The sequence below is a fragment of the Typopeltis vanoorti genome, chromosome 24, assembly GCF_054136105.1.
Source record: "Typopeltis vanoorti isolate ZY-2024b chromosome 24, IOZ_Tvanoo_1.0, whole genome shotgun sequence".
NCBI classification, from domain to species: Eukaryota; Metazoa; Arthropoda; class Arachnida; order Uropygi; family Thelyphonidae; genus Typopeltis; species Typopeltis vanoorti.
Window position 1 is genome coordinate 18302446 of NC_143572.1, and position 21816 is coordinate 18324261.

At 33.8% G+C, this 21816-nt stretch overlaps 1 protein-coding gene across 1 annotated transcript in view; it reads right to left on the reverse strand.

Moving 5' to 3' along the window:
- LOC150092964 (DNA mismatch repair protein Msh3-like) overlaps positions 1–21816 on the reverse strand; it is a 209898-nt gene that overhangs the window by 72786 nt on the left and 115296 nt on the right. Inside the window, exons 12-15 of the mRNA XM_090414114.1 lie at positions 20492–20556; positions 7240–7356; positions 6070–6177; positions 4707–4824 (exon numbers count right to left, since the gene is read on the reverse strand). Coding sequence (XP_090270240.1) covers positions 4707–4824; positions 6070–6177; positions 7240–7356; positions 20492–20556 — 408 coding nt within the window. The remainder of the gene's footprint in view (positions 1–4706; positions 4825–6069; positions 6178–7239; positions 7357–20491; positions 20557–21816) is intronic.

A 21816-nucleotide genomic window follows, 5' to 3' on the forward strand; every position in this document is an offset into this window, starting at 1 on the left:
AATGTTTCTATGAATAAGAACAATGAACCATAGGTAAGAAAAAAAAATAATGGAAAGAGAATGAAGAGAAGGAGGTTCTGGGTGGCAGAATGGTGAGCAAGAAAGTCCAAGTGGATGTTCTCTCTAAGCAAGGGAGTATGAGTACCAATATGCAAGAGATTGTGAGTGAGGATAAGCAAGTGAGAATAAGCAAATGAATCAATACATAGTTTGTGCAAAAGGAATGATGTAGGATTTGTGGATCTGTGGTCTGTGTTTGATGGAAAGAAGGATTTCTATAATGCTGACAGACTGCATCTAAATGGTTAGATGTCAAGAGAGAGCTTTGTTCACCAAGCATGCTGAAATGCATATTCAGGAAAATTTAAACAATTAGGGTGAATACAGGTGAATATGTGTGAAGGCATCCAAAGAGGCAAGTGAGTGTGAGAATGACCAAAATGCAGAAACTAGTCTCTCAAGCAAAAATATTGAATAGGGTAGTCAATTCGGGAAATAAAGGTGATTGGAGTCTTAAAGGGATGCTGCAATTTATATATATACTAATGCCAGAAGTATCAGGAACAAGGAGAGGGGAAGTTTTTGGCATTGGTTAATGCAACCTCAGCAAAAGTTATGGACATTAGTGAGACTTGGCTAACATTAGATGATGTAGTTACGGGGATAGAATTTGAAGAGTTTAGTATTTTTAGAGGAAGATAGTGAAGATAGGATGGGGGGGGAGGATACTGCTGATAATAGTGGATGAATTGTAGCTAAAAAGAATAGCAGATAGGCAGGAGGGTCTCTGTTCATTTGAAGCAGTCTGATGTGAGATAAAAGCCAGTAAGACAAAATATACAGTTGGTTGTTATTATAGGCCTGGAAGGTTCCAGAGAGAGTTGGAAGATATGCATTTGCAAATTAGTATGAGTGCAGGTCGAGTGACTATTATAGGAGACTTCAACTATGGAGATAAAGACTGGAAGAAAGGAAGAAAGATCATATTGCAGGAAAGAAATGGAATTTATACATTTACTAAGAGATAATTAGAGGCAGCATGTAATGGAGAATACTTTGAGTGAGAGTATTGTGCCTGGTCACAGGATCAGTTACCACATTGCCTCTGATTGAGGAAAATGACCATGCGGTCTTGACTGGGAGATTGTAAAAAATGAGGAATATTCTGTCAAGAAGTTACATATGTGTGGAACTACAAAGCAGCATTATGGCAGGCTTAGGAGGAAGCTCAAAGCTGTGTCATGGAATAAAACCCTGCAAGGGAAGGATATTAGTAGTGTGTGGGAAATAGTTAAGGGACATCTAGAGGAAGCAATATTAAATTGCATACCTAAGGTAAGGAGAGTTAATTAAGTAGGAGTTAGATAGATGAGTAATATCATTAAGCATGAGCTGCAGAAGAAGAAAATGCTGTGGAGGGTATATAAGGAGAAAGGTGACCAGCATGGTAAGGAAGGAAAAATCAGATTACAAGAAAAATCCAGCTAAGCAGGCGGCCTAAGGAAATTCACAAGAGTTCTTTTGTTATGTGACAACTAAGAAGAAGAAGAATGACTATGGAAGAATAACTTTGATGAGTGCTGATGATCATGAGGTGATGGAAGAAGATAAGATAATTGAGTTACAGAGACTGATGTGGGATCAGAGAGGGGATGAATTGGAGGATCTTATGATATTGTAGAATTTCAATGTAAATACAGCTGTGGGATTAGACAGAATATCAGCTTGGGTATTGCAATAATGTGCAAGGGAACTGGCAATGACTTTAACTAGGCTTTTTAATTTGAGGGCAAAATAATTCCCTTGCATAAGGAGATTCTAAGACTGAAATAGCAAATTACAGATCAATCAGTATCTCAGGAGTTGTAAAAGTACTGGAAAATTGGTCAAATGGATGGATAAGAATATGATACTGTATGAGGGACAATATGGTTTTGTTAAGGGTCGGTCATGCCTTAGTAACTAACTTTTTATAATAGTGACAGCTGAGTTGATAAAGTGAATAAAGGAAATAGTTAAACAAAGATTTTACTGGATTTTGAAAAAGGCATTTGACAGAATACTACATGAAACTTCGTTATGCAAATTGGAACAAATGAGGATGGATATGACACTGGCTATGTGGATAAGAGAGTGGTTGCTGGACAGATATCAAAAAGTAGTATACAGAGGAGCAGAATCAAGGTGAAAACTGGTGACTAGTGGTGTGTTGCAGGGTTTAGTGCTAGGACCACCACTGTTTAATTTGTACATAAATGATATAAGAAATAACCTGAAAGGAAATATTCAGTTGTTTGCTGATGATGATGATATTGGTTACTTACCTCTGAATCCTCTCCATCACTTCTTCATCTCCAAGCCCCCTAGGAGAGCTTGCAGGACGATTTAAATAAGATGTCAGTATAGGCAAAAGATAATGGGATTCAATTTGATGTGGAGAAATGTCAAGTTATGCATTTTGGGATTAATACAAGCTGTGTATCACATTAATGGAACTATATTCCAAGAAACAGATGAAGCTAGGGATATAGGGGTGGTGGTGGTACACAGAGAGTTGAAGTTTAGAGGATATACTGGTAAGGTAGCTAATAAGATTACTTGGCTATTGAAGAACCCACAAGAAGATAAGGAAGTTGCTATTCCTCTTTATAAGACCTTAATACATTGCATCCATATCTGGATTCCTGTGCTCCTAGGGATCTTGGAGATGAAGTGGTGGAGAGGATTCAGAGGCAAGTAACCAAGATGATGAGTGGTATGTGGAATGTTCCCTATGAGGACTGATTGAGGATGTATGGACTGGAAGTATGTTGATAGGCAAAAAAGAGGGGATATGATAAAAACATTTAATTTACTTATAGAGTTTTATAGGATTGATGCAGGGGGAAATGTTTCACTTGGCTAGATGGGGCAGAACAAGAAAAGTCATCCCTAGAAGTTGAGTAAAAGTGTGGTTAGTTAGGTTACATGAGGACTAGATTTTTCACTTGGTGAGTTGTTAATGAATGGAATGGATTGCCAGAGTCAGTTGTTAGTGCTGTCTATTAATGGGTTCAAGGAGAGGTACGACAGATTATGAGGATAAATTGGGTCTCCCATGATGAGGCTTTGGACCCCATGGCAGTGCACATAAAATAATAATAATAATTTTATTTTATTATAATTTTTTATTTAACTTTTTGTTTTTAAATTTAAATTTTACTCTTGTACTCTTTCTTTTCCTCAAGTCAGATTTGTGTAAATGGTTAACAAAGCAGTTATGCTATAGCTCATGTGTATTGTGATATAGCTTGTGTTTTAGTTTATATTTGTATTTCTGAAGATCTTGATATAGAGATTGAATGTCAAGGATTATTTTTCTTAATTTTAAGTAAAGCAATTACTCTAACATGTGTTTTTGTCTCCATAATTTATAACAATGTTCGCTGAATACCACTACAATCCTACAACAAATTGAACATGATGTTATTGCCTTCACAGCATATTATTTAAGAAATGTTTTTGCTAGGATGATTGCTGCTGAGGGTGAGAAAACTATCAAGACTTTTGGAAGGATATAAATATCTTGCAGATGTAGCATGGAAATAAAATGGCAGCAATTTGACAAATATGAAGCCTTAAGATTGGGGACAAGATAGTGCTAATAGCCAAAGTGTTAAAGTTGGAGGTTGACAACAAAGATGTTGAGCATTTGTTGAAAGCTGTGGAAGAAGAAGAGCTCTCAAATGAAGACCATTTGGTGTTAAGAGTACAGAAAGTTGCAGAAGCAGAAGAGACGAAAAAGGAAGAAGAGGAAGAAGAAGGTGAGTCAACAAAAAAAGTTTACAGAGAAAAAAACTGGTAAATGCCATTGGTAGATGCCTCTGTTAATAAGGCAGTTCAGTTGTCTGAGGAAATGAATTCCAACATGGAGAGATTTAGCAAAATAGACAGATGATGCAAGCTGTAACTGCTTAATGCAGAGAAATTTTTGCAGAAAAAGAAAGGAAACCTGCAGAGACTAAGTTGGATGCAATGCACAAATTTATAAAGTTCACTCCTACTCTCACTTTGCCCATGAAGATGAGCTTAGATTTTCCACAAGTTATGTATCTGGTGAAATCATCCTCAGAATGCTTTGCAGTTCCTGAATTTGAAGAATTTGTTGTTGATTACTAGTTTTCCCCTCTGCACCTGTCTCTTTTGATGAACTGTCCAATTAATAAGAATCAGCATTGAAGAATTACTTTCACTCCATGTATTTCCAGCTGATCATTTTACCACAGAAGTACTGAACACTCATGTTTCTTTATTTATTATGGTACAGTACTGTACAATAATTTCACTTTCATAATTTGTATATTTCTTTCACTATAAACAAAGGGTAAAATTAGTTAAAATATGTAACCAAGACGTACATATTTTAAAAGTCAGACATGTTACTGTTAAATATCCTTATGGTTCATATAGTGAACCATAAGGTTCAATTATGACTTTTTTAACTTACAATGAGGTCATTAGCATGGTAACCTGTTGTAAGTTGAGAACTGACTGTAAAGCAATTAAGAGAGAATAAGATTCAATTAATTACTATTTGCAGATGATTAATTCAAAAATTCTGACAATTGGAATGTAAAACTACAATGTTTGTAGTTAAACCCATAATAAATTTGTATATTCTCATTAGAAATAATAAAAAGAAGTCATGCAACTGAACCTGCCCTTACATCTAAAGCTGTGTCATTGGAGACATACTGTCCATGATTAGCAATCAATTTTTCTATTACTGGATGTCGGCCATGCTTAATGCAGAGTCTTTGATGTGTACTCTCCATAACTGTAGGCCTGAAATATAAAATGTAAATGCCAAACTATCATCTTTTAATTTTATAAGATGCCAACATATATTAATATTTAAATCATTGAAACAAAAAAAAGTCAATTGTCGCTTTAAAAAAAAATTCTTCAACAAAGATACCAATGATTAAACACAGAATGTTATCCAATAACACATGTGGATAAGGAAGCATAATTTTATTATTATTACTATATAGGCATCTCCATGGAATCCAAACACTGATCGCGGGATGCTCATACTCACCATTATTCACCCAATGTCTACCATACCTTTCCTTAAAATAAGTCACAGACTCATGAATGCCTCTAGCAACCCACTCCATTCATTCTCGTTCGCTCAGAAAAAAATCTAATGGTTACACCTTTGCTAAACACACTCTTGCACAACTTCCATGGATGCCCCCCCCCCTCCAAGCACACACATGTCCTGTACTGAAAAGTTTACTCTGCATCAAATTTATTTGAAATTCCTTTAGTATTTCTATCATATTCTTTTTTTATATCACCTATGAAGCAAATTTTATAATCCTCATTCTTCAACATCTAAGTGTTATTTGAGTAATTTGCTCAATTATGAAATATACCCTCTGAACTTTGTCACCACCACCAACCTCTCAATTTCTTGTAGTCTAGTTCTGCACTGCTTTTTATCCTAAAATACATAAATTAAAATTCTGCTACACCGAAATGACAACCATTATCCTTTCTCAGCACTATCCTTGTGTCCTGCAGGATCTCTATATTGCCTTTATTAACTTCAATCCTCCACAATTTTAAGTTATAACAAATATAAATATTTCCTCTCAAATCACTACCTGTATCATTACTGAACAAAATAAATGGCAGTGCTCTAAGTACAGAGGTTCTTTCTTTTTATTTTTCTGTGTTCTAAGTTTTCTAAGTTCTTTCTTTTTATTTTTCTGTGTAATAACAGAACACAATTTTTAACTAACACAATCCAAAATGACACCTGAGAATTAACCCCCAGATTAATTCGCAGGTGGTGTTTCCAGGTTACAAAATTCCCATTTTGTACTAACAACTACAGATATTTATTTTAATTAATTAATATATATTTATGTAAATAAATACTTGAATATAAAATACAATATTTTGTATTATTCAAGTAACAGATATTAATATATATTTAAAGTGATTTGAAATAAAGATATATTGTTAAATTACATATGTAAATATTATAATAAACATTCAGTAAAACATTATGGAACATACCTGCAATAATTAGCTTGCTTTGCAGTAAGAGAAAGAGAGAAATAACAATCCAGTGTTGCCAGGAGAGATATTGCTTTTTTATACTGGTAGAAATTCTGGTTAAATTCCCTGTTTCAAAAAATGACTGATATATCCACAATTTTTTTTTTCTTGATTTATTCAATTTATTAATTTTACAATCTCTTAGGTCTATTTCATCAAGAATGGAATAACAAAAAAAAAAAAAAAAAACCAGACTTTAGAAACTGTTATTATTATTATTACAAGATTCCCCAATGGAGTCCAAGGACTCATCATGAGATGGCACTCCACACCACCAACTGCACACTACACAATTCACCATCAATACTATCCCATCTACTGCTTACTAATAGTATTGTATGTTAATTGTGTGCACTGTCAGCCAATTTGCTCATATGTGGAAGGAAAAACTTGAGTTTCCAGAATAAAAACTCTGCTACTTGGTATGAGATGAAACTCATCTTAAACTGAAAAAAGTCAATATAAAGATTCCTACATGACAGCAATCGAACTCATGTCTTTTCCAATTTGAAGGGTGCATTGTCCAACTGTTCTTTCTACTACATTACAGACACACACATAAAACTGTTAAATATAAAGAGCACCTTAAAAGCGATGGCTGTCAGAAAAATATTATGATATGACAACAATTAGTTTTTATTCTGAGACTGACAAATCTGAGCATAACTGTTGACCTTGGTGGCCTATTGCCCTTCATATGTCATCTGTGTAAAGTTGAATTACTTGGTTTTTATTGTACTATATCAGCATATAAATCATTTCAGATGTTCCTTTGAAACTTTCTAATATAGCTGTCTTTACGAGATGTAAGACATATTGTCTCCCCTTTATTTTATGGGAGATGAAACCTGAATTATCAAGATCAAACCTGAATTTGGATAGGTGGACATATTATTATTTGTCTATCTATCCAAATTTCTCCCAAATGGTCCACATTACCCAGAACAAAGTCCCAACAGAAACATACAAGGTTCACCACTTAGAACTCACTTCAAATTACTGAATGACAATTAGCAATGAACAGTTTATCTATGATTATACCTGGCAAGAAATTATTAGTAAATTTATCTACAATAATAGATTAGTGTTATATGTAATTAAATATAACTTAACATTTCATTTGCTTACTTTAGAAATGTCAACCACGCATCACTGCAATCTTGACTAAGCTTTTCTCGATGTTGCTGCAATTCTGAAAATAACTTTTCAACTTCTGGTGAACGAAATCGAGAGACCTGTTTTGTTCTAAAAAGTTATATAAAACAAACTTCATATGTTGAATAATCCAATATAAAAGTCACTCCTAGTTTTCTTTAATTATAGGCAATTTATAATGACTTTCTAGCAATTTCAAATTTCTTTCCTATACCCCTACATATTGTTGTTCTAAAATAAAATAATTTATTTTTTTGAGATGCAATTACTAGGTATTGCTTTATTTAATGATATGCATGTGTATTTGGACCTATCACTCTACATTAATATAAAGACACAAATTATAAAATAATACAAACCTGTTCAAATATGTTTTATGGAAATGCAGCACATTTACATTTCGCTGTATCTTCCATAATGCAAATATGCTTTTGTGAATGGTTAAAATTATAGGCAAGGCAACTATGACCAAAAAATCCATACATTATTCTATTATTGTTCCTGGAGGGAAAACATACTGTCACTCCAGTATGTTCAACTCACCTTTAGTTGATATAATTTGATTTGCAATGCAAATACAGGCATACCCTGACTTACAGCACTTCACACTTAAGGACATTTTTGAATTGCCACTTACTCTGAAGTTACATCATTTGCTTCAGCGTTATGGCTCTTTAGTGCCAAGAGGCTACTAAATGATATGTGTTGTCGCTATCATAAGCATGCCATAAGACATGCCTCGTATCACGCGACTTCGTGCTGCTATGTTGCACTTTGTGATTGTGTGAATATTAAACTGTTTTTAGCTGTGATTAAACTTAATATAATGGCAGATAAAAGTGAAAAGAAAAGTTGTAAGGCAATTAAATTAGATTCAAAGATTGAAATGATTAAACTTAGTGATGAAGGTGTATCACAATCTGAGATAGGCTGAAGACTAGACTTTCCTCGTACTACTCAGCCAGCAAAGGTTAGTCGATTGGTAGAGCCTATGCAACTAATGGCTCACACAAAAAAGTTAAGCAAGTTTGAGAGTGGTTAGTAGTTGGAAGGGACTCAATCATTCGATGTTGTTGGCACACTCTCCCTCAATGAGTCTTTGGACTCCCTGGAGGTGTAAAATAATAATAATTACAGAATAATTACTGTTAACACAGTGATTAAAACAAACAAAAAATTCTTGTTGAAGTTAAAAGTGTTACCTCTATGAATAACCTCTATCATTAACCGAATCTCATCAAATCAAAGCATTGTAGCCCACAAATTCATACATTAAGTTTTCATACCATTTCAAACCAGTTCTAGACCTAATTTCCTATATCACATAAGATATAGGAGATTAGGTTTAGAACTGGTTTAAATTATGGCTGTTGCAACTAAGACCATGAGGCCAGTGTATATTGTCTATTAACCACCCAGCAAGATGTTTGTTATACAGAATTAAAAACTGAGTTTTCAGAAGAAAAAAATTTTTCCAGCTCTGTGTAAGGCTAACTCATCTTCAGATTTAAAAGATCTTATAAAGGTTTCTTATTTCATATAGGAATATGAGGAGAAACATGAAGACAGAGTTACTGCAAATTGTCTAAAGTGATACTGTAAATTTCCTATGCAATATCTAGTAACAACAAAACCATGTAAGATAACAAACTGATGCTATATGCAGATATGGTGATCACAAATGTATGGATTTAGGAGCTGCAATAGATATACAGTGAACTATACATAGAGCAGAGAAAAGGTCAGGTTCTTCGATAACAACAACCAACCAATCGGAAAGCTGATGTATACTATACTCTATAGTTTCTGCTTTTAATATATCATGAGATGTTACTGTTTAGTGGCCCCATCTTCTCTGCTCTTAGAGGGTGCCACTGTGCTTACTCTTAGCAGTATATGTTCTTTATCTTTTCTTTCTTTTTTTATGCTTTTATGATTTATCTCATTTATTTTAATTCATTTCTTTTTATGTCATTTAAAATTGTAACAAGTGCATAAATAATAATATATGGAATATACTGAAGTTATGAATGTATGGATGGCAGCAGCATTATGTGAAATTGCAAATGTTGTAAGATATTTAACTGATCATGACACAGTATTATGTAACTATATCTTTAACATTATAAGATATAGATATGAAGTCTTTAGAATGTATATCCTTGAAGTAACACAGATATGAAGTAGTGAATAATCATGTGTATTAATAATCCGTTACCTGGATTAATGTTGGTATCCCCCAAAGTCATGTTCTTTGTAAGCTTCCAAGAAATGCCTCTCATATTAAAATGAAATTAAAAACTGTATTGTACTTATATAAATATATATATATATATATATATATATATATATATATAAGTACAATACACACACATACATATATATATTATGTCACTCCCATTCATAAAAGGTTGTAAACATATAGTACATTAGCATCTTGAGTGGACTAAGGTTCACTCCTCCCATTTTTATGAATTATATATATATATAATTCATAATATATATATATATCCAGAATTCAGTTGGAATATTATGAAAAAGGTATCAGTCATTAAAGCTTTTTCATATATATATTCATTTTTAATATTAACTGACTTAAAACCCGAGAATTATAACAAAATGAGATTTATTTGAAAACACAACATGTTTCATCGAGATTGACTTCATCAGGCGTTAAGAACATAGAAAGATATTAAAAGACACTGAAAATAACATTGAGACACTCTAAAGCTACACAATTATAAAGTTATAATATTCGACTGTGAATTACAGTTATTATGAACTTGAGCTATAGTCCGTGTTAAAGTTCTATTGTTGTACACTTGTGCGTGTGTGGAACCACACGATCTCCAGTATCTGTGGTCTCTCAGCTATAATTTGCCTGAAAGAGTCAGGCAAATTATAGCTGAGATTATTGTTCATATGAAGCGGGTCCAAGGTGATTTCTTTTGACTCCACAATGCGGCGTTCCACCTCATCATGGCAAACGTGTAGGTTTGAAGTTATTGTCCAATTTACTTCATGTTGGCGGCTTTCGTTGTTCGTGTTTATTGAAAACAGGCCATGGCCCAACAGAGCAGTTGCTCTGGTTCTCTTATAAGTAATGTCTCTCTGGTGCTCCTCGAGTAGTAGTAGGATAGATTTCTCCGTTTGCCCATAGTAAGGCTTTCCGCACTCACATGTGACCTTGTATACACCTGGGAATTGTAGAAGGTCGTGAGATTGTTTATAGTTGTTGAAACGTGATCTTATTTTTGGCAGAGTCGAGAAGCACGTTTGTATGTTAAACTTCTTTAGGATTCCACTCAGTTTTTTGGATAGTGTGCTGATATATGGCAAGACGATATGACCTTTGGAGTCGTCCTGTGTCTCTACATTGCTACGTTGATGGTGGGATAATTGGTTGTTAATACTTTTTAAAGAGTAGCCATTGTTTTTAAAGGTCCATTTAAGATGTATCTTAAATGGACCTTGGTGAGTTTAGCATCTAGGAAACAGATGGAACTATTTTCTTCAATCTCCATGGTCAATTTTATAGCCTGATAGAGGCTGTTTAAGTGGTTGAGAAACCTGTGAAGATTCTCAATACCATGCTCCCATATGAGGAATATATCGTCCACATATCTAAGCCAAATTCTTGGTTTTAAACTAAAAGAGGAGATTGCCTTTTGTTCAAAATCCTCGAAAAAAAAGTTGGCTAATACAGGAGAGAGTGGGCTTCCCATAGCTAATCCTTTGACCTGTTTATATAGTTTACCTTCGAATTCAAAATAGCCAGAGTTTACACAGTGAGATAGCAGAGAGAACATTTTATTTGAAATCTTGTTCTTTAAAATATGGAGAACGTCCTGTGTCGGAATGTTGGTAAAGAGTGCTACCACATCAAAGTAATTGTTCACTTATGAAAGCATATCAGAAGACACTCAGGAGCATTGGGATTAATATCAACAAACTTATCTTCTTGAAGAGAAAGTTTTCCTCAATTATTCCAAAGTTCCTACAATTTAAAGAAATCATTACTACAGAAAGAGCGCACCGAATTTACACTAAAGCTAAACTAGATCTTTTAACGGAGAGGATCTGCGATATAAAACGCAATCTATCTTTGCTTTTCATAGAAAAAACATCATCAGAAAACCAATTAGCAGCCTGCTTAGACCTGGATTCTTGGAATTACGTTAAAGATTCAAGTACACACCGTGCATTACGATATCAAAACTTAAACAAACACAAGCTAATCAGAAAGTTCAACTTACTCAAGTCAAAACAAGAAAGATCTACTCTAAATAATTGTCATAGTAGACTTAAAAATTTGGTGATTAACAAATCATCATATGTGCTAAGTCCCGATGAAGAGAAAATTCTCAAAAAAGGTCTAAATTTTGTGTTGGCACCAAAATACATTCCTAAAGAACTACTTTTAACTAAGATGGAGAAAGCAGCTTCGCTACTTCCTACTGCAGACGCGAGTTTACTTCGCATAGAAGCAATTCTTGCAATCAACAACGCAAAACCTCCTTCTGATAATATATCCCCTGGTGAGAGACTTGCAATTAAAAATCTATGGATTAACAAAGATGTCGTCATCTTAAAAGCTGATAAGGGGAATGCAACTGTAGTTCTAGATAAAATAGACTACCGAGAAAAAATCTTAACATTGTTAGAGTCAGATAGTTATTCGGAAATTGAGAGAGATCCAACAAGAGAAATACTCAATAGAACCAATAATCTCCTACAAAAGACCACAGAAATCCCATGAAATACACAGCTTTCCATCCGTTTTTTACACCCACTCATTCCAAGGTTATATGGTCTCCCTAAGGTACACAAAGAAAACTATCCACTGAGACCTATAGTAGACAGCATTGACTCACCCACATACAGGTTATCCAAATATCTGGCATCATCGTTAAAAGCTTATGCGGGAAAATCTTCTTATATTAAAAACTCAACAGATTTTGTCTCTAAAATAAAGGACTTAAAACTAAAATCTTCTGACATCGTGGTGAGCTTTGACGTGGCAGCACTCTTTACCAACATTCCGACACAGGATGTTCTCCATATTTTAAAGAACAAGATTTCAAATAAAATGTTCTCTCTGCTATCTCACTGTGTAAACACTGGCTATTTTGAATTCGAAGGTAAACTATATAAACAGGTCAAAGGATTAGCTATGGGACGCCCACTCTCTCCTGTATTAGCCAACATTTTTTTCAAGGATTTTGAACAAAAGGCAATCTCCTCTTTTAGTTTAAAACCAAGAATTTTGCTTAGATATGTGGACAATATATTTCTCATATGGGAGCATGGTATTGAGAATCTTCACAGGTTTCTCAACCACTTAAACAACCTCCATCAGGATATAAAATTGACCATGGAGAATGAAGAAAATAGTTCCATCTGTTTCCTAGATGTTGAACTCACTAAGACGCCTGAATCAATAAAAGTCTCTATATTTAGAAAGCCAACACACACGGACAGATATCTGCATACGTCCTCACATCACCATCCAGCGCAAAAGTTGGGTATTATATCAACTCTTGCGAATCATGCAAGTTCTGTAGTGTCAGATGAAGAAGAACTAAAAAAAGAACTACAATATCTTAAATGGACCTTTAAAAACAATGGCTACTCTTTAAAAAGTATTAACAACCAATTATCCCACCATCAACGTAGCAATGTAGAGACACAGGACGACTCCAAAGGTCATATCGTCTTGCCATATATCAGCACACTATCCAAAAAGCTGAGTAGAATCCTAAAGAAGTTTAACATACAAACGTGCTTCACGACTCTGCCAAAAATAAGATCATGTTTCAACAACTATAAACAACCTCACAACCTTCTACAATTCCCAGGTGTATACAAGGTCACATGTGAGTGTGGAAAGCCTTACTATGGGCAAACGGAGAAATCTATCCTACTACGTCTCGAGGAGCACCAGAGAGACACTGCTTATAAGAGAACCAGAGCAACTGCTCTGTCAGGCCATGTCCTGTTTTCAATAAACACGAACAACGAAAGCCGCCAACATGAAGTAAATTGGACAATAACTTCAAACCTACACGTTTGCCATGATGAGGTGGAACGCCGCATTGTGGAGTCAAAAGAAATCACCTTGGACCCGCTTCATATGAACAATAATCTCAGATATAATTTGCCTGACTCTTTCAGCTCTACTATCAGATACTGGATATCGAGTGGTTCCACACACGCACAAGTGTACAACAATAGAACTTTAACACGGACTATAGCTCAAGTTCATAATAACTGTAATTCACAGTCGAATATTATAACTTTATAATTGTATAGCTTTAGAGTGTCTCAATGTTATTTTCAGTGTCTTTTAATATCTTTCTATGTTCTTGACACCTGATGAAGTCAATCACGACGAAACATGTTGCATTTTCAAATAAATCTCATTTTGTTATAATTCTCGGGTTTTAAGTCAGTTAATATTAAAAATGAACATATCCTAACCCCAAGTTAATAGTAGTAGTAATATATATATATATATATATATATATATATATTAAACTGTTTTTAGCTTTTACTCTACTATTTTTGTTGTGATTAAACTTAATATAATGGCAGATAAAAGTGAAAAGAAAAGTTGTAAGGCTATTAAATTAGATTCAAAGATTGAAATGATTAAACTTAGTCATGAAGGTGTATCACAATCTGAGATGGGCTGAAGACTAGACTTTCCCCGTTCATACTCACTTGATATCCTTATTTATATTATTATTATGAAATGTAAAGACATTCACTACAGTTTTTAATTTTTAAAATTTTCAGATTTATAATAAATAAATAAAATTAAATTAAAATAAATAAAAAATACAAATATAGATATATAGATATATAAAACACACCCCAACTCACCATTGCCAGAGTTAAAGATCGGTACTATCAACATAAGAAGCCTGAATGGCAAAGAAATGGAGCTAGAATTAGATAAGTACAAGATCCACATAACACGGGTGACTGAAACAAAATAGACAAAAACTGTGGAGATCTTTCTGAGCAATAAATACAAAATGTTATATTCAGGCAATGACAATCAAGGAAAAGAAGGAGTAGCCATCGTATTCAACACAAAATACGAGGCTAATCTTCTTGAATGGCAGGCAGTCTCAAGTAGAGTGATGTGGGGAAATATGAGAATGGGGAACTGGACAATGAGACTTATTTGTGCCTATGGTCCCACAGAAGGTTCTACTAAGGTAGAAATGGAGGAATTTTTTGATGCTTTAGAAAAAGCAATTGACACAATGAAAAAGGAAAAGTTGGTCCTTGTTGGGGATCTGAATAGCATAGTAGGAAATGATTCTCAGACATACAAAAATATTTGGGGAAAATTTGGAGAAAAGAGCAAAGCTAATAATAATGGCAAATACCTGTTGGATTTCTGCACAGGACATGGACTGGTTATTACTAACACCATGTTCCAACATTAAAATGTGCACAAATTCACATGGAGAGACGAGGCAAGAAATAAGAAAAGTCTCATTGACTATGTTATTGTTGATAGTGATGTTTTCTCCCTGGTGCAGGACACCAGAGTGTACAGAGGATTTGAAATTGGAAGTGATCACTATTTAGTCTTGAGCAAGATAAAATTGAATTTCATATTGAAAAGAATAACATGTAAGAAAGTTTTAAAGTGAATAAAAGTTGAGCAACTCTCAGATGCGAACTGTAGACTAAAATACACAAAGTTTATTGAAGAAAAAATTAAAGAGTTTGAGAACAAGAACCAAACCTTGGAGATTCAGTGGCAAGCCTTGAAGAAAACCCTGATTGATTCAGCCAGAGAGTAATGTGGTGAGGTTGTCTGCAAGGATAGAAAAATCAGAACTCCATCGTGGACACAGGAAGTTAAAGAGGCAGTGAAGGAAAAGAAGAAATCATATCAAAAGTTCCTCGCAAATAAGTCAGCTTTTGCTCTTAGAGAATAAAGAGACAAATGTAAGAAAGTGAAACACTGTGTAAAACTAGCTAAACAAAAGTCATGGGAGAACTTTGGCAAGAACATAGAAAATAAATATCAAGAAGGTGGTAAGATATTCTGGAGGTTGTTGAAGAAGTTTAGAAATGGAGGAAAGAGTGCTGTAGAATGAGTTAGAAATGATAAAGGTGACATAAAAACAGGAGAAAAAGATATCCTTGAAGTATGGAGTAATTACTTCGAAAAATTGCTAAATGAAACAAGCAGTGATAGCCCAGCGGTAAAAAACACTCAGCAAGCATACAGTCAGGAATATAAATCCAAACTTGAAGTAGAAAAAGCCATCAAAGGCTTGAAATGTAGAAAGGCAGCAGGAGTCGATGATATTCGACCAGAAATGCTGAAGTATAGTGGTATAAAACTCTTGCAGTGGCTGCACTGCATAGTTCAGGAAGCCTGGACAGAGGGACGAATTCCAGATGATTGGAGTAGAGCTCTAATAGTACTCATATATAAAAAGGAAAATAAAACTGAATGTGAGAATGACAGAGGTATTTTCCTACTGAGTGTTCCTGGCAAGATCTATGCAAGTATATTTGAGAAACGGTTGAGAAGAATTGTGGAAGAAAAGCTTGGTAAAGAACAAGCTGGATTCAGGACAAATAGAGGCTGTCAGGATCAGATCTTCACTTTACGACAAATAGTCAAGAAATCATGGGAATATAACAAAGATCTGTATTTAAGTTTTGTCGATTTGGAAAAGGCATATGACAATGTGCCAAGAGAGAGAAGCTATTCAATACTCTACAGTTATATGGTGTCAATAGGGCATTATATCAAGCAACACTTAGTCTTTATTGGAGTTGTATGTCAGCAGTTAGAATCGAAGGAAATAGAGGAAGATGGTTTAATATTAAATCTGGTGTGAGACAGGGATGTACATTATCCCCTCTGTTAATCATTATTTATATGGATCACGTTATGAAGGAAAGTGGTATTAAACATGATATCAAACTTGGAGATGTTAATGTCAGCTCTTGGCTTTATGAGGACGATATTATACTTCTAAATAAATCCACCACAAGTTTGCAAGATTCGCTGACTAAATTGAATAACTGTTGTAATAGATATGGTATGAAGTTCAGCAATACAAAGACAATGAAAATAGGCAGAATCATTGAAAATATCAACTGCACTGTGAACAGAGAACTTGTGGAACATGTAAAACATTTCAGCTACTTAGTCATGATTTTTAGTGAAGATGGTAAATTAAATATAGAAATAGACAACAGAATCAACAAAGCTGGTATGGTAGGAAGTCAATTGAATAAATTCATATGGAATAAGAGAGAAATTAGTCAGAACACTAAATTAGCTGTATACAAGACAGTGTTCAAACCAGTTTTAACTTATGGATCTGAGAGTAGGGTCAGAAGTAAAACACTTAACCAAAGACTAGAGACCGCAGATATTAGAGTCCTGAGAAAGATTAGAGGCATGAACAGATGGCATCAATGGCAGTATCGTATTAAAAACGAGGATATTAGAAAGAACTTGACATTGTCAGCATCCAGGAATGCGTTAGCAGAGCTAATCTCAGGTGGTATGGTCACTTAAACAGAATGGGTGAGGAAAGATTAGCAAAACAGGTGTTCTTTGCCAGGTTGGCAGGAAAATGACCCAATGGAAGACCAAGATATAGGTGGATTGATATGGTACAAAGTGCCTTAGACGATAGAAATATAAGATCTGATAATGTTGGAGTCTTGACAAGTAACAGACTGATTTGGAGGAAAATTGTAGATAGGAAGTTAGTAATGATGTAATTTTTTTCATGTAGTACTATCATATCCTGTACATCCCTTGAGGGTACATGTCAGGAATTTGATGATGATGATATATATATATATATATATATATACATTTGTATTTTTTATTTATTTTTTCATAATCCAGAAACCCTCCTCTAAAAACCAAATATGAAACGATTTCAAGCAACTTCAGGCCTCCAATAAGAAGATCAGTGGTCTCACACTGGGCAATAAAATTCATCTCCCACATAAAAGCAATTACAAACATTCATGCCCATGACAGATTCAAACGCAGTCTATTGGTTGGAGAGCAAATATGTTAACCATTCAGCCAACCATACCAACAAACAAACATACTAATAATTTTTGTTTACCTAACTGGAATAAGCAAGAAGCTCTTATTCTCACTGCTATAATCAAATTTTATTTACATTTCATAAGAAAATCGAAGAGAAAAGTAAAATGAGAAACAAAATTTTCTGTGGTCTGTATGTGTGCACATGAATGAGACTGAAATACTCTAAATATAGAAATATTGCATTGCCTGTTTTATATGAGATTTTTCATATTCACTTGATATCCTTATTTATATTAATATGAAATGTAAAGACATTCACTATAGTTTTTAGTTTTTTAAATTTTCAGATTTATAATTTTGACTTTTGCATTATTATTATTATTATTATTTGAACTGCCTTCTAAGAAAGAACAATTTTCTTTGTCAGTGAGATCTCAAGTTTGAAATATTTTGATATTTCCAAGGCATTTGATAGCATCTGGCTTCTCAGAAAAATGCAGTGCTACAGTGTGCTTTCCACCCTTCATTACTAGATCACTGGTTTTTTCTTGTGATGATATCCTGTGTGGGTATTATGGTGAATGGTGCTCTCTCTCTCTCTCTTCAGGTTTCTCAACTAATGCAAATATTCCTGGTTCTCTTATGTCACACTTCCTCTTTCTCATATACATAAATGAACCCCCCCTCTCTCTCTCTCTCTCTGACATTAAACCCTACCCATGGTTCTGTCAATAATAGCATTCACCATTCCTCCTACTCAAACAACAAACATCATGATGCTCAAACTTCCCATGTTTCAAAATTTTTACAACCATTGCCCTGAACTCAGATCTCTGTGTCATTCTTTAATGGGATGATGACAGCCTAGTCACTTTCAGTGCCTCCAAAATGCAACCCCACCCCTCACAAAAAGACTTTAGTTCTCCCCACGTTTGATAACACTCAGCTCAAAAGCAGATGTTTCTCTTCGTGGACTGACACTTACCTCTAGCCTATCCTGTCCTAAACATCACTTCTGTTGCATCTTCAGTTTCCAAAAAATTTGGCATTCTTTTTCAAGACATTACTTTTAACCTGTCCAGCTACTAATTCTGTACAAATTTCAAATCTTCCTAACTTTAGATACCTAATTCATGATGCCACATACACTCTCTCTCTCAGAGGCTCCAGTCACTGTCTTACAGACAGATTCCATCTTTTGTCTCTTCTGCAGATGGACATTATTCAGCAGAACTGGCATTCAACATTCCCACCATTTCTGCTAAACCAACAGCAGAAATCAGTGGATCAGCTGCTAGTGAAAATGAAATGCTTCATCACAATAAACCTAATGGACACTAAATGATTAATCATCATGGGTGACTTTAATTATTTGAACATTGATTAGATAGCAGTAAAAGTTCACAAAAAGAATGAAGCCAAATTTAATGAGTTATTGCAAACTTCATTAAGCAGCATATAAGCATATAACAAAAAGAGCTTAAGATCAAAAAGTATTAGAGCTGATTAAAGTGTGAGGGGGGGGGTTTCAGTAAAAAAAAAAGTGACTGTTCTGTCTCTGGTTGGTGACAGTGATCATGCTGTACTAACTTAGAAAGTGGATAAGTTTCTGAACAGAACATTCAGAAAGGACAGTATTTTAACAGAGTAGATCTTGTGGCCTTGCAGAAGAATCTCAACAGACTATGTGAGTGAAACTACAGTTTAATGTTACAAAATGCAAGGTCTTGAAATTTGATAGGCAAGGTTGGAATGCAGATTATACAATTAATGTGGAAATTTTGAAGAAGGTGTAAGAGATGAGAGATCTGGTGTGATGGTGGACAGAGACTTCTAAAAACATCACAACAGATTATGGCAATAATGAGAAGGGCACTGACATGTAGAAGCAAAGAGATTATTGAATAAGGCTTTGATCAGGTACATATGGACCACAGTGTACAGATTTGATCACCTGGTTTTCAAGGAGATGAGAATGTATTAGAGGGTCCAGAGGAGGTTAACTATGCCAGATATGAGAAGAGATTGAAGGAATACAACTTGCAGAGCACTGTGAATGGAAGAAGGATATGATTGAGATGTACAAGTTGATGAGGGATTGTGACCAAATTTATGCAGAAGATATTTTTCATAGGAGAAGGTGACAAGGATAAAGCAAGAAGAAAACTCTTCTATTCCTGAAAGCATTATGAGGAGGATGTGAGCAGAAGAGCAAGAAGAAAGTTCTTTTCGTGGAGAGTAACTTGTGAGTGAAATGCATTGCCTGGAAGAAGTGTAGTGAGTGTGGAAACTGTGAATGGGTTTAAGGTAGAGTTAGATGTTTTTTTTTTTTTTTTTTTTTTTTTTTTTTTTTTTTTTTTTTTTGCATGGGAGAGTTTGGAGTTCCAGCAATGAATCTGCTGACTATGTGGAGGTTAATAATAATAATAATAATAAAAGCAGGATCACATGTCTGAAATTTCAATACAATGTAATATTAAACATCACACTGCCTATATCATAGTGCTTTGCTGCTAATTTGGAGTACATATCATCTATCATAGTCTAACTCCATTAAATTACAATGTTTTATGAAGAAGGACCATAACCTGTTCATGATTAGGCCTTCATTTAATGGATATAGCTGTTGAACTTGATATCTAGCATCTTTCTTTGTTAGTTGCCAGTATATTTGTGTATACACCTGATTTATTTCTTTGGGGATAAACAAAGTTGTTTTGGTAATCTTAGGATTTTGATCAAGAATTTTCTTTTGCCAGGGTTGTGGATGTGACTTTTGTACTTTTACTTTTTGAATTTACATTTTATTAACATTTCAGATATTTTTAAGACTAATTTTGTGTTCAGCTTGTTGCATCTCCATACACCACAAGAATCATACCAAAGTGTGTGAGAGACTAATCAAATCAATAAAAAAATTTTGTTGTAATAATACTGGAATTCAGTTTAATAATGGAGTTTTCTTCTTCCACCATGCCAAAAGAGATGTCTAAAATATTATAAGTTATTGTTGAATATTAGCATTATTATTCCCTCACTAGTAAATAAAACAAAATCTGACACATTTGTACATTGGAAAACAAATTATAATTTCCAATAAAAAAATAAGGTGCATATTCACAAGAAAGATACAACAAATAAAAAAGTTAAAGAAAAATGACTTACGCACTTATCTTCATCCAATTATTAGGTACAACAGTGAGATAATCATTGCGAACTTCAATCAGATACTGAAATAACATTTTTAATATTACTCTGTGAATAAACAAGTATCTATCTAATCAAAAGTCAACTGTCACATGCCATGAATCTCTAATTAATATATAATACTTCACAAGATATTCTACTTTTATCCCGCTATATATATTATATATAGGAAGTTTCTTGATAGGTTGATCTTAGTATTGTATAATCTAAAACACACACACACACATGCACAATCCATAATTTCAATTTCAATATAATATATAATACATGTTTATATATTATATTGAAATCATTAGTGGGAAGCAAGCCCACAAAGACATTGTGCACTTAAAATAAAGGATGATGGAAGTCAATTCTTTTTCCTATATAGCAGTGGTGTTCAACCTTTTTTACTACGCGAGCTACTTTTCTATAAAAAGTTATTTGGCGATCTACTCTCTTATATAGATCACGTTCCCCCAACCTGATATCTGATTAAGCACAAATAAACAACTAAAAATAAACAACTAAAAACTTTATTTGTGTATTTAAAAATGTATTTATCACTTTTAATTATTTTAATACAACAACAAAAAAAAAAAAACATATATATATTGGAATAAAATATTTCTCTATTTAAAACCAAAGTTAGAAAAAACAATATATTGATTACAAACTCACAAGTTACAGGAAATGTTTGTTGATTAAAAAAAAAAAAAGTTCATGTGAAATTTGGCATTGTTTGGCCCTCCCAATATTTTCATAGTCAAGTTGATATGAAGAAGTGGCCAATCGCAGACAATCATCAGAATGATCATTTGTAATTTGGTTTCTTAATTGATTTTTCATGACTGTCATATTTGAAAAAGCGGATTCTGACAAGTATGTCGATCCAAAACACAACAGAATTTTTCGCACAATGTCAGTTAGTATTGGGAATTTTTCATGTGCATACTTCCAAATGACTTCATTGTTTATTGATTTTAAATGTAAACTATTCTGAATATTTATTATCTCAAGTTCTACTTCAGCTTGGTTTATATCAACCAGCCCACTAATTTTATTTGAAATTTCTGTGATGTTCAAGTTTTCTTGAAATGGATTATTGATAAAAGATACAATCATTTCAGTTTTATTAAAATTTTTAAATCTTGAATTTATTTCATCCTCAACTAATTCTATTTCCCAAATAAATTCTTTTAAATCATAGTGAAGCATTTCTTGATTTTATTCAAAAAATTTTAATAAATATGGGAGATGTTTAAATTCGCGGCCATTTATATTTTTCTGTAATAAAAATAAGT